Raw genomic sequence first — 13,137 nt, 5'->3', positions numbered from 1 at the left:
AAAGGAGCATTGAAGCCGTGGCCACAGGTAGGTGTGTGTGTGTGTGTGTGTGTGTGTGTGTGTGTGTGTGTATGTGTGTGTACATGTGGCGCAAGAGAAGCCAGCTGCCGAGACTGAAGTTGTTTTATGAGTCTATGTGTGTCTATGTGAATGTGTGAGGAGGTCTGCAGGAGGCCATGAGAGGAGGGCCGATGGAGTTTTACATGTGTGTGATAAATTGGGTACTTTAGCAACAGTTCATAAAAAAAAAGAATATCAGTAATTGGAAGAATATTAAAATTAAGTGTAGAGTGTCCCCTAAGGAGGGATTATAGGAGATATAAACAGGGAGAGAAGGGGCTCATTTCTTTAGTAGGTCTCCGGAACTTGCTCGAGTTTGAGCAGTGTGTTAAACCCTTGAGCCAGGAACTGAACCTGCAATAATAAGAGAGTATTTTTCTTCCCCTGGCGTCTCATAACTTTGATTAATCAAATTACTGAGGCACAAGGGGCATTGACGTTGGAACCCACATATCCTGTAATTCTTTGCCTTAGCAACTCCCATTTATTTATATAATCACTGTGTGTTACAATCCAGTCAAGTAAGACTAATGTTTCTTTTCATTGCTTATCATTCAAAAAACATCATTGTTAAGCATGTTTTGCAAAAGCTGGACTATCGCCACAAAGGTGCAAAAGCAAAAAAAGAAAAAATTTGATTTGAGAAGGGAGAAATGTTGAAATTTGACATGCATCATTGATTAACTACTTTTGGAAAACATGACTTCACTTCCTTCATGATGAATGTGACATTTTGAACAAATCTCCAACTTGGATCACATATAGGAATATCTGAAAGGTGGTACTACCAAGGAACAGGTTGCCAGGTTGGTAAGAAAGGGCGAAATCCTGTGATACACTCAAATACCAAAGTCCCAAAGCTCCAGTAGTCCACAGTGACTGTGTACTTCTGTCTCTCAATGAGCTCTGGAGCCTGGAGGATGAAGTTCAAGAGAAAGTTCAGCTGTTACTGTCCAAAATACAGCGAGGAGATTGTGTGGAAATTGTGTTCACCCATGTTTTTATCATTTACCAAGTACTGTAGTGTTCCCACAAATGAGGTGCAAAGGCTGCTCTGGTCCAACTCTTTAGCGTAGCCGAGATCTATAATCTTGTGGATCAACTAATATAAACGGAGAGAATAAAGAAAAAAATGGTTATCAGCAAAACTGTTATCCTACAATTACAAATGGATAATTTAAGATTAGTCTGACATTTTGGGAAATATCGTTCATCGTATCATTATTCTCTTGTATCTGGTGGCCTGGCAACTGCTCAGAGCCAAGAAATAGTTTAGCACAACCCCCCTTAAGACAGCAAATTGTTGTATTCTTATTATAGTTTTTGTAGGGGTTAAACAAACAAGCTATAACGTGTTAATTAGTGAGCTTTACAGGCAGCGGTAGGCAGATCTTGTTACGGTTTGTGTAACAGGTGTTCACTTCCCTTCATTTGCGTACAATAATGTTAATAATGTCCCACAGAGGCAGAGTAGCTGTTCCCCCTGTTTCTAGTTGTTTCCTGCAAAGCTAAGCTAAAGGCCTGCTGACCCTATACTGTATTAACAGACAGATATGACGGTGGTGTCTTCTCATCAAACTCTTCAGCAAAAAGCGAGTAAGCTTGTTTCCCAAAATGTCAAACACTCTTTCAAATTGTAAGTGATTCAAGAATACATTCACAGAATTCAATGTTGAATTGAATGAATGAATGCTGAATGTTGTTTCTCTATCATGCCAGAAAAAAAACAAGTGTTCATGCAAAACTATAAACTTAGTGCAGATAAAGTCTGTTTGGTTCCATTTCTATAAACATAGCAATGTGTATAAACACAAAAATATAACCTTTTTAATATGTCTGGCCTCATTTATATAACTGCTGTTCCTTTTCCTGTGTCACACTGCAGGCTGGTGGATACAACACACAAAAAAAGGAGGCCCAGAGATGAAGGTTATAGCGAGTCAATCACAAAAGTTCCTAAACTGCAAGGTTCCGTTAAAGCATTGAGTTTTCCACATTAAATATTCAGTTCAGCAAAGTTATGCTCAGCTTGTGAGGATAAACATGTGGACGTGAGAGAGACGAGTCTCCTGCAATTATTCCACATAACCCACAGAGAGACAAAATGCCTTTAAATGACCTCTTTGTTGTGGTTTGGGTGAATTTGTCATAACAAGATGGTTCACAGGGTCTTTAACTCACTCTCTTCTCCCCCTGCTGCAGAACAATGTTTTCTGGTTTCAGATCTCTGTGGATGATCCTCTTCTTATGAAGGTAGGTTAGAGCTGATGCTGAAGGGAGAAAAAAGAAAAAGAAGGGATAACAGTCAGAAAAAAAGAAGAATGCAGAGTTAGAATAGCATGCATTGTAAACTGTATTGTAGTTAAATAATATTGCTGAAGATTATTGCTTTCTCTTATATGAAAGATGTTATTGCCGCACGTAAACTAGAGTTTAACTAAAAAAAAATGTATCGGCTAATATTAGTACTCATGACAGATATATGTACATTGGCGGGTACGTAGAGGGATAAGGAACGAGAAATCAAATACAGTTAAATACAGGGAGAGCGGCGGGGGCAAACATATGTTTTATTCTACAAGATTCTCAAGAAGGACACAATAGTTATACAGACATAGTTATACAGTCGGACTCATGACAGGCAGTTTAAAAATAAAATAATCAAAATGGATGCAAGACCAGAGATATTGTCTTCTTTATTTCATGCATTCTTCTACCCACAATGCAACTTGTTCACTGACAGTTTGGTGGGACAATCAGGTGTGTTATCCTAGTGGAGGCTAATGTAGCCTTGAGCCGCTAGCCTCAAGCAGAGATGAGTGGGCAACAGAGCTTTGGTAAGCTCACTTCTTTCTAACTTCACACCTCAAGATTTTAAAAAATGTTCTTCAGCCCTGACCGTCAAGTGACATCACTGCCATGATGTGCAAGTGTACTCTGTTGGTTGGTTCATGCCACCTGGGAACATCAGGGACCGACCCCATGATTACATGGTTTTTCTGTCCGGCAGCATTCACATGGTCAGGATGCGTGTTCTTCTTTTCTGATTATATTGGTGTTTGGCATAACAACTTGTTTCATTACTGCCACCAATTGTTGGGTGTAGCCTAGAGCATCAGGTGTGTGAAAACATGGAGGCCACAATAACAACGGACACCCAAAAGCTCTTCAATTACGCATTACTTTACTCACTACAGTTTGTACAAGAGCTCAAAACATTGGCCTACTTGACTTGAATTAGTTTGCTTGTTACTGGCAATAGCACACAACTTTTATAACAAAATTTAAGTTACTCTGTTGAAACCAATGGACGACTACAACCTAAATTGATAGCACATTGTGGACACTGACAACATATATTACATGCGTGCGTGAATTTTCTATATTTAGGAAAAGTTTCTAACCATTCAACACATTTGAACGATTGTCGGCCGCGTTTCTGTACGTCAGTTATCAACAACTGTTAACAAAATCTAGCCTCAGTTTCCCACCTCTGATTCCCACATGAAGTGACATGAATGATGACGTTTTCTCTGGGAAAAATATTTTTCCGATGCCCATGAATGCACGGTGTTTCACCACAGTGGGGATGTCACAGTGTAATACATTGCGTCTCAATTTACAGCCAAAACTATAATGTCACTTTATGTGTGCATCAAAGTGTCACTAGTCTGTGTGCTGGCAAAGGGTGTTCAACGAAGGGGTACTCATAACTTTTGGGCACCTGACTGTGTACGTGTGTACGTGTGTACGTGTGTACGTGTGTGTGTGTGTGTGTGTGTGTGTGTATGCATGCCAATGTCTTTACCCTAGCTCATAAAGCAGTTAAAAAAGGGACCACTCATTATCAGGAAATGTCTACCAGTGGGTAACAGGAAAAGGAGTTTCTGTGTGAGTGTGTGAGTGTGTGTGTTACTCTCCACTTTAGCAATGTGTGATCCATACCATATGTGTCCTCTCTCAACCTTATTTATACAGCGTGTAATATACAATGTCTTGTTGATGTGAGCATTTGTATGTTATGTTTGCGTCGGAGCATGAGTGTCTAATTGTTGACATCTGTGTAAATGTGCGCTGACGCCATGGTGACTAAGTGGTCGGTTTAGGGTCATTGATGACATCACGATACTGGTGATCAGGACATTTCCTCTATAATCCGGGAAACTAATCACGCTGCCATTTGACTCAATCACTTATCACTCTTACTTACACATGCTTACAATAGGCACAATGATTGAGCAGGATACTCACAAATGTCACTTAACAGAATCAAAACGGAGCCCTCTCTTATTCCACAGCAGTTATCCAAGAGGTTTAGATACTGTGGAGAGCACAAACACAGACATTAACATTAATAATGTTAATCTGTCTTCATTAACCCTCATGTTGTCCTTGGGTCGAATGTCAGAATCAGATCAGAAATACTTTAATGTCCCATTTTTAAAAGTTTCTACATCAGAAATTTGGGACTCTTTCATCCAAATTGTCCAAATATTACATGGTTCCATATAACACTGAAGGATCAATTTACTACTTTATTGAATTTTTGGTGTTTTATTTCCCCCTAAAAAACTGACAAAAAACAAAAAAAAAGATAATATTTCATATAAATGAGGTTTCTTGACCATGAATTTGAAAAAGAAAATAGTGTAAAACTAGTGTTGATATATCGGTGTTAGTGATGTGTACAGTATACCGATGGTAGTGTTACAAAAATTAAGAAAATGTTGACAAAAAGCTTTAAAAAGTGATTAAAAAGTATCTCAAACGCGTCCAAAAAGTTCTGACCTGAGAGGACAACACAAGAGTTAATAATGTCTTAGAACTTCCTGCTCTTCTATAAAACAGCTATTTTCCATCAATTAAGTGCATTGTGTAGAAGATATCAGACATACATTTGAGGTCATAAACAAAATCAGATTCAAGCAGAAAACAAACCAAAGTATCAACTTTCTCTAAAACATTAATCAAATGTTTTGTCGCAAGGCCTTTTTGCAGTGTTTATCAAATGTTTAAGAGCACTTCTGGCAACTAAAAGAAGTTTGTAAATTGGCAAATCAGCACTTTTGTTGTAAATCCTTTGGCTTGTTTTACTTTAAACAATTCATTTTAAATCGTTCTGCTGCTGGAAACCCATGGCAAGCCCAATAAAAGAGGCGACTGCTTAGTTTTGGGCCATCTGGGATGCTTTGCAAAATATATTGACTGTGGTCTGCGATGGTTGGCATTTCCCTCTTCTTGTGGCTGCCGGGTGCCAACATTGTCTATCGCTTTAGGCTGCACAATCAAAATTAAAACCCACACCAGATTTCACCCACAAAAGAAGTGCAAACAATTACCTGAGTGTTGATCAAAAACCAAATCAGACGGTCACATTCATGTGTGAGTATATTAAACTCAGTAAAATGGAAAAGGTGCTCAGAGAGTTATGATAAGTGGTTAAAAAGTAGAATCACACATTTACAGCTTTATTTTTTATTATTTTATTATTATTAATGATGATTCATCACTTTGACTTAACGGGCTCTAATCCACAGTCCTAAACAACATATATGCAGACACATTCATAAACAGATTTTTACCTTTCTCAGATCTCCTCCCTGACAGTACTCCATAGCCAGCAGTGGCAGGTCATTGGTGGTCATTGTCTTCTGCATCCCCTCAGGAACCTCTCTGGCTGCGACAACGTTAACATGATCCAACCTATGTGAGGAAAAATGAGCAGAACAGACAGCAAAATATATTCTATCATATTGTTTTCATTACATACATTTCCTTTTTTATTTAATTAATTGTAAAGATGTTGTTTATTTTGATGTGAGAGATAGAGAGGAAGAGCATGGGAGAGTGAGGGAAAGACAGGCAGCATCGGGCCCTGGGCTGGACTCAAAACCAGCCATACCCGCTGAGCTATATACATATCCACAATAATCCACTCCCAAAAGTATTAGACATTTGAGATTTATAACAGTAGTAGTCACAATGAAGTTTGTCAGACTTGTCCCAGCCCCCAGGTTGGGAACAACCGTTCTAGGACAATTTTTAAGAAGCAGCACTAAACCCTTTTTTATACCTGTATCACATTAATCAGAGTTAATTTTTTTTTCTTGCATCCTATCTCTATCGCTGTGTCCACCAGATTTGTGGTGCACACCTTTATTCCCTCTCGTCTTTGACTTGCTCTGGTACTTTCTTTGTTTCTTATTCTTCCCTGTTTCATAACTGATTGAAACAGTGTGTTTCTGATTTTCACAGGGCTAGGCCCCACAAAGGAGAGATGTAAAGATAACAAACTCAAACTGATACCCGATGCACCTGCAAAATTACTGTAACCAAAACATTGTGCAACATCCGATCAGTGTTTTGGACAGCTATGATAGCAGGAGATATACGATAGTCATCATTAGAATAATAAGCTGTTGTTAAGTTATTATCAGTCTTTTACATGTTTTTTTTTCTCCCTGCAACAATATAGCATTTGGTCAAATTAGAAGTATAGTGATATTGTGTTACTACAGTATAGAACTCTCTCTTTCACGGGAGACAAGCGCTACTGTCTCTTTTCAGCTTACATAAAACATTTTTTGTGGATAGAAAAAGAGTTAGGAAGAAATAGTAAACCTGCAAAAGATTGTAGGATGAATAAATATTTTTTCTTGGTTTTGAATACATTCAGCCAATGGAAAGTAACCCAATAAAAGCTCTATTAACACATCTATGTACATCTGTGTTAAGTAGCTGTAATAATATAATAGTAGGTTGCCATGTATGAGTCCCCTGCCCTGTGGTTATTCTACAAGTTGAGCGTGGGTGCACGGGAGGGTTGTGGTCGTGACCATGTCTGTCTGTGAACAACACACTTGTTAAACTGGGACTAGAAAATAAACGGTTTTATAATCATGTTTGCACCAGCGAATGAAACAAACACACATCTCACAAACAAGCAACCATCCAACTCCAGTGACCCGACGCCCAAACTGAAACTGTTAATACACAACGCAGACGTGTATGGAAATGAGACATACACACCAAAGCAGAGCAAAATGAGGAGGCGGCACATTATCCTGTCAGAAATAACCACCAACAGACCAAAATAACTTAAACGTCCATGTGTTGTTCTAATTATTTAATGTCTTGTGTGATTTTTACTATTTCAGGGTACAAATTTAGTTTTTGTATTTTGAGAAAACTAATGAAACAGATGTGTACGTAAAAGTCAAAGGACAAACTCATAAGCACCCTGCTTGTCATGGAATGTACCACGGTGACTTGTCTCCCATGCCAAAGCATAAAAGAATTGGGGGAAATCACCAATTTCTCTTGCGGAGTTAAATGCGTCAGATGCTCAGATGCATCACTGCAGCAGAAGACACCCCTAGATCTCTTGTAAACACAGAGACAAATGCACGCAAGGTGCTGTGGTCAAACTAAAAATTTAGGACACTTGGCATTTTTTTACTCCCCCCCAGATGCTTACGGATTTAAAAAAAGTGACTTTTGTAGCTTCTGTATTTTTTACTGAATTATAAATAAATATGTGACTCTAAGATCTTAGCATGACCTTAATGTTTCGATAGATAGATAGATAGATAGATGTTTATTGATCCCAAGAAAAATGGGAAATGCCTGTGTTACAGCAGCAAAATCAGTCACAAAGCACAAAAATATAAATAGAAATGAAATACTAGGAAAAATATACATACATACAATATACATGAAATAATAATACGAATAAGTAAAAAGAACAAATACTTGAATATGTACAGGTTTCCAGGTGTCCTCTCATTTTCATTGTGATATACTGTATGTTTTAAAGGCAAACTGCCAAGAAACTGGTTGGCAACTGGGAAGCTAAATAATTGGAGGAAGGAATAATAATGAAGCTGTCATGTGTCTGTCATGTGTTCTGTACATGACTGGTGTTTGAAGGTCACAGAGGAAGGGTGGTGGGACCCAAAAGGCATTCTTTTTTTGTGGGCCCTTTAGATACAGTGGTGTGAAAAAGTGTTTGCCCCCTTCCTCATTTCCTGTTCCTTTGCATGTTGTCACACTTAAGTGTTTCGGAACGTCAAACCAATTTAAACAATAGTCAAGGACAACACAAGTAAACGCAAAAGCAATTTTAAATGAAGTGTTTATTATTAAAGGTAAAAAAAAATCCAACCATCATGGCCCTGTGTGAAAAAGTGATTGCCCCTAAACCTAATAACTGGTTGGGCCACCCTTAGCAGCAACAACTGCAACCAAGCGTTTGCATAACGTGCAATGAGGCTTTTACAGCTTCCTCAAGGAATTTGGCCCACTCATCTTTGCAGAATTGTCCTAATTCAGTTACATTAGAGGGGTTTCGAGCATGAACGGCCTTTTTAAGGTCATACCACAACATCTCAATAGGATTCAGGTCAGGACTTTGGCTAGGCCACTCCAAGCTTCATTTTGTTCTTCTACAGCCCTTCGGTGGTGGACTTGCTGGTGTGTTTAGGATCATTGTCCTGCTGCAAAACCCAAGTTCGTTTCAGCTTAGTACACACGATGACATTCTCCTTCAGGATCTCGTGTAGAACGCGAATCATAGTTCCTTTTATCACGGCAAGTCTTCCAGGTCCTGAAGCAGCAAAACAGCCCCAGACCATCACACTACCACCACCATATTTTTACTGTTGGTATAATGTTCTTTTTATGAATGCAGTGTTCCTTCTACGCCAGATACTTGGACACACACCTTCCAAAGAGTTCCACTTTTGTCTCATCGGTCCACAGAATGTTGTCCCAAAAGTCTTGATCATCAAGATGTGTTGTGGAGAAATTGAGACACTTTGATGTTCTTTTTGCTCGCAGTGGTTTTCTCCTTGGAACTCTGCCATGCAGGCCATTTTGCCCAGTCTTTTCCTGATGGTGGAGGCATGAACGCTGACCTAACTGGCAAGTGAGGCCTGCAGTTCTTTGGACGTTGTTGTGGGGTCTTTTGTGACCTCTTGGATGATCGTCGCTGCGCTCTTGGGTAATTTTGGGCGGCCGGCCACTCCTGGGAAGGTCACCACTGTTCCATGTCTTCGCCATTTGTGGATAATGGCTCTCACTGTGGTTCGCTGGATTCCCAAAGCTTTGGAATGGCTTTATAAACCTTTCCAGACGATAGATCTCAATTACTTTCTTTCTCAATGTTCCTGAATTTCTTGGGTCTCGGATGATGTGTAGCTTTTAAGGATCTTCTGGTGGACCTTACTGTGTCAAGCAGCTCCTATTAAGTGTGCCTTGATTGTGAACAGGTGTGGCAATAATCAGGCCTGGGTGTGGCTAGAGAAATTGAACTCGGTGTGGACAACCACAGTTATAGTATGTTTTAACAAGGGGGCAATCACTTTTTCACACGGGCCATGATGGTTGGATTTTTTTTCACCTTTAATGATAAAATAATTTACAATTGCATTTTGTGTTTACTTGTGTTGTCCTTGACTATTGTTTATTGGTTTGATGTTCCGAAACACTTAAGTGTGACAAACATGCAAAGGAACAGGAAATGAGGAAGGGGCAAACACTTTTCACACCACGTATGTAGATGTGTGCGAGAGTAAAACTGACCTTTTCATGTCTGGATCTCCACAACCATCTCTCTTTGTTTCTCTCGCTCAGCTCCTGACGGCACTGCTTTATTGCAATCTGTCCTCTGTGTCCTGAAACACCCACACACACACACACACACACACACACACACACACACACACACACACACACACACCCCACACACACACACACACACACACTTGCAGGTTTCGGCATTTCATAAACAAAGCAAATTCATTTTAATATCCATTTGCTAGTAGCTAATAACTACCAAAAGTCTTGGCCATGAGTGTTTTAAGGTGTCCCTATTTGGGAATTTATGTTACAGTTTGGTGTTTTTATTTAAGGCTGCAGCTGATGATTATTCTCATTATTAATCTACAGATTATTTTCTCAATTTGAATAACTATTAATCGTTGGATCTATAAAACAAAAGAAAATAGTGAAAATGTCCACAACTTCCTCAAGCTCAAGGAGACAATCTTATTATTATTTTTTTTTTTTGGAACAACACAAGTACATCTTACAACCTGTTTTCCATGGCATCCTGGAGAGGAAGAGAGACACACCCTGCTTCCCATAACTCAGTATATGAACTAATAATAGCCTACAGTATTGTCAATAATATAGAAAATTTCCTGCAAAGGAAGTTTAGTCATCACAGCAGAACCCTTCCAATTTCCTCTGAAACCCTGGTTGTCGTGACACTGATGTTGAGTTTTAATGTGATTTAACTGTTAAACAAAACATCTACTCTAAATACTCTTGAACATTTCTTCATTGATTACTGTAAATAGCAGTAAAATGAAATGAAATGACAATCTTAAACTAGTTCATTTTTAGATGCATTCTTGAAGACACTAAATTTCAACCACAACATGTGTGATTTACACCAAATTATACAGTTATAATGAATGTAAACAAACTATAACAAGTGTGACACACATTGTCTCATTTGGCAAAACGATATAATGGTTAGAAATGCGGCCACCAAGAAAGCAGTCTACAGACGTTACCTGTTAATGTAAAAAAAAAAAAAAACAGAGAGAAAATTTGAAAAATGACTCTCTGACTCTCCATCACTTGTACATCTACACAGACATGATGATGATGCTGCCTGGCTCAAAGTCAGCTCTAAGTTGGCCTGGAAAAGGGGTGTAAATAATACAACTCATGTACAGTTTGTAAGAGAGGAAGAGGAAGGTCCACTAAGCGGGCGTGTTTGTATTCCCATAGTGTCCTGATGAAACTCTACAATGCTCTCATCCTGTGACTAAGAGTGATATCATTACTATACACACGATTTTTGTTGGACTAAGAACAAAGAGGACAGCTTCCTGGACTGGTGTCATACTATTTACAAAAAACGGTGCAGATGAAACCCCATTTAAACACATTGGTTTTAATTTGTGAACAGTTATGTCATTCTGATTATGTAATAGGCCTGCACGATTCAGTGAAAAATATGAATAACGATTTTTTAGATTAGAATTGATATCACAATTCTCTGCCACTATTTCTTTCTCACGAAGTGTAATGTTTATTGCACACATGAACCATGAACGCACAAATTGGCAGTAACAAACAGATTTTTTTTGGCAACACATTGCTCTTCACCACAAGAGAAGGGAGAGCATTGCACTTTTATTTTATTTATAATTTATAATGGATTTATTGTATGTATTAGTATCTAATCAGTGCTATGTATTTAATTTATTTTTACAGCTTTAATTTTGATTATATGTTAATGGAAATGATGGTGAGGATGTTGAGGTCTGGTGGGAAATGCCAGACACCAACTTTAGCTGTCTTCTATCCGACGCCTTAAAATGCTCAAACGTAATAGTGTAATAGTTAAAGGTTTGTGGAGCGAGTACCCTGTTTTGCCATCGAGTGACATTCCCAAAGCCTCCAGTGCCCAGCCGCTCCTTCAGCTCCCAGGACCCACAGCTCTGCTGCTGCTGCAGGGGGACACGATTCATGGCCTCCTCAGCTAGTCCTACAGCCAATACAACATATAACAAGAATACACTTAAGTCTTACTCATGGCCCACCAGAACAACAAACAAAAATATTGGATAAACAGAAAATGGCAAAACAACTTTGTTACTCTTAGATCATTACCACGCAAAAATGTGAAGTTTTGGCCTGAGGCATTAAAGAAAATGCCTCGTTGTTATCTAGGCTACATAAAAAGAATTATTCGTCTGTGCAGTGAGTATTTTAGGACTCAGACGGTCAGCTAAACATTGTCCACCCTTTACCGGATTTCATCTCTAGACTGTACTGTGTTAAAAACATAAACAATTGTATGATAATGTGCAACTGTGAAAGTTTTGCATGTGTTTATAATGTTAACGTATGCATGCTATGTTAGCATTACTCTCAAAGTACAGCTAAGGCCTTAGTTTTTCTACACTTACTCTAGTACTAAATGATTATTCAAACAGAAAATGAATCACCAACAATTTATTATCAAATATTAAGCAAAAATGCCAAACATTGTTTGCTTAAAACTTCTGAAGTTTTAGGTTTTTCTTCCGTTTCACATCATTAGAAATTGAATATCTTTGGGGTTTGGACTGTTGAGTAGAAAAAAAAAAGAGATTGTGATTGCCATTTTTCATGATTTCCTCATATTTGAAGAAGAAACTTTATTATTCGTCACAATCGTACAGTAGGTACAATGTAGTAAAATTCAATCTCTGCGTTTAACCCATCCTAAGCATTAAGAGCATCCAGGGAGCAACCTGGGGTCAAGTGTCTTCCCAAGGACACTTTGACATGTGGCTGGAGGAGCCTGGGATCGAACCACCAATCTTGTAGTTGAGGGCCAACCTGCTCTTCCTCGGATCCAGAGCCTAAACTAAAAAATAATCATTGATTGCCAAACAAATAATCAACAGAGTAGTTAATAAGGAAAATAATGAGCAGCACCCAGATCTAATTTGAATTAACTCTGATCGTGGATTAAACGCTGGCCTAATGTTGCTTTGTGATGTAATGCTGTAATGCTGTGATGTAATGCTAACACTGTGACACTGATCAAATTTACATCACAGAATCAATGGAGGAGGTGGTAGACAGGTCTGGTTTTATAAAGCGCTTCCTGTATATGGAGTTCTACAGTTACACTAGTAGTCCAGGCTGTGGTACCAGGCCCGTTTAATGCAGTGACTGAACAGGCATCCACCAGGGTGCTTCCGTTTTTGACTTTATGCTCTACCTCTCTGTTCATAACATTGTGCAGTCAAAACACAAGAAAATCACGTTTCCTCTGTTTGTGTTTCCTGTCTGAAGTTATACACAAAATGCGTACAGTCAAGCGCTTCAACTAAAGTATTGTTTTATCTAAATCCTACCTTAAACTTTGTAGGCAGTTTTCACACTTGGTTTTCTTTCAACACTATGTCCAGTCTTTAACCGAGTTAAACGTTTAACAGTATGGTCATTTCGGCGACACAACACTTCTCAAAAACTTTCTACTTCCTGATAGTCTTATTTCCTGAAACC

General features: G+C 38.7%; 1 protein-coding gene across 1 annotated transcript in view; it reads right to left on the bottom strand.

The window, feature by feature from the left end:
- The window catches only part of ikbkb (inhibitor of nuclear factor kappa B kinase subunit beta), a 19,416-nt gene extending 6,279 nt beyond the window's left edge, over positions 1–13,137 (bottom strand). The window contains exons 1-8 of the mRNA XM_032515139.1: positions 12,987–13,137; positions 11,502–11,623; positions 9,643–9,734; positions 5,643–5,763; positions 4,312–4,381; positions 2,242–2,330; positions 1,073–1,162; positions 849–973 (exon numbers count right to left, since the gene is read on the bottom strand). Of these exons, the coding sequence (XP_032371030.1) occupies positions 849–973; positions 1,073–1,162; positions 2,242–2,330; positions 4,312–4,381; positions 5,643–5,763; positions 9,643–9,650 (503 nt within the window). The 5' untranslated portion in view covers positions 9,651–9,734; positions 11,502–11,623; positions 12,987–13,137. The remainder of the gene's footprint in view (positions 1–848; positions 974–1,072; positions 1,163–2,241; positions 2,331–4,311; positions 4,382–5,642; positions 5,764–9,642; positions 9,735–11,501; positions 11,624–12,986) is intronic.

This window comes from Etheostoma spectabile, chromosome 5 (genome assembly GCF_008692095.1).
Source record: "Etheostoma spectabile isolate EspeVRDwgs_2016 chromosome 5, UIUC_Espe_1.0, whole genome shotgun sequence".
In the NCBI taxonomy this organism is placed as follows: Eukaryota; Metazoa; Chordata; class Actinopteri; order Perciformes; family Percidae; genus Etheostoma; species Etheostoma spectabile.
The sequence above is the reverse complement of the archived record's forward strand: the minus strand, read 5'-3'. Positions and strand labels throughout refer to the sequence as shown.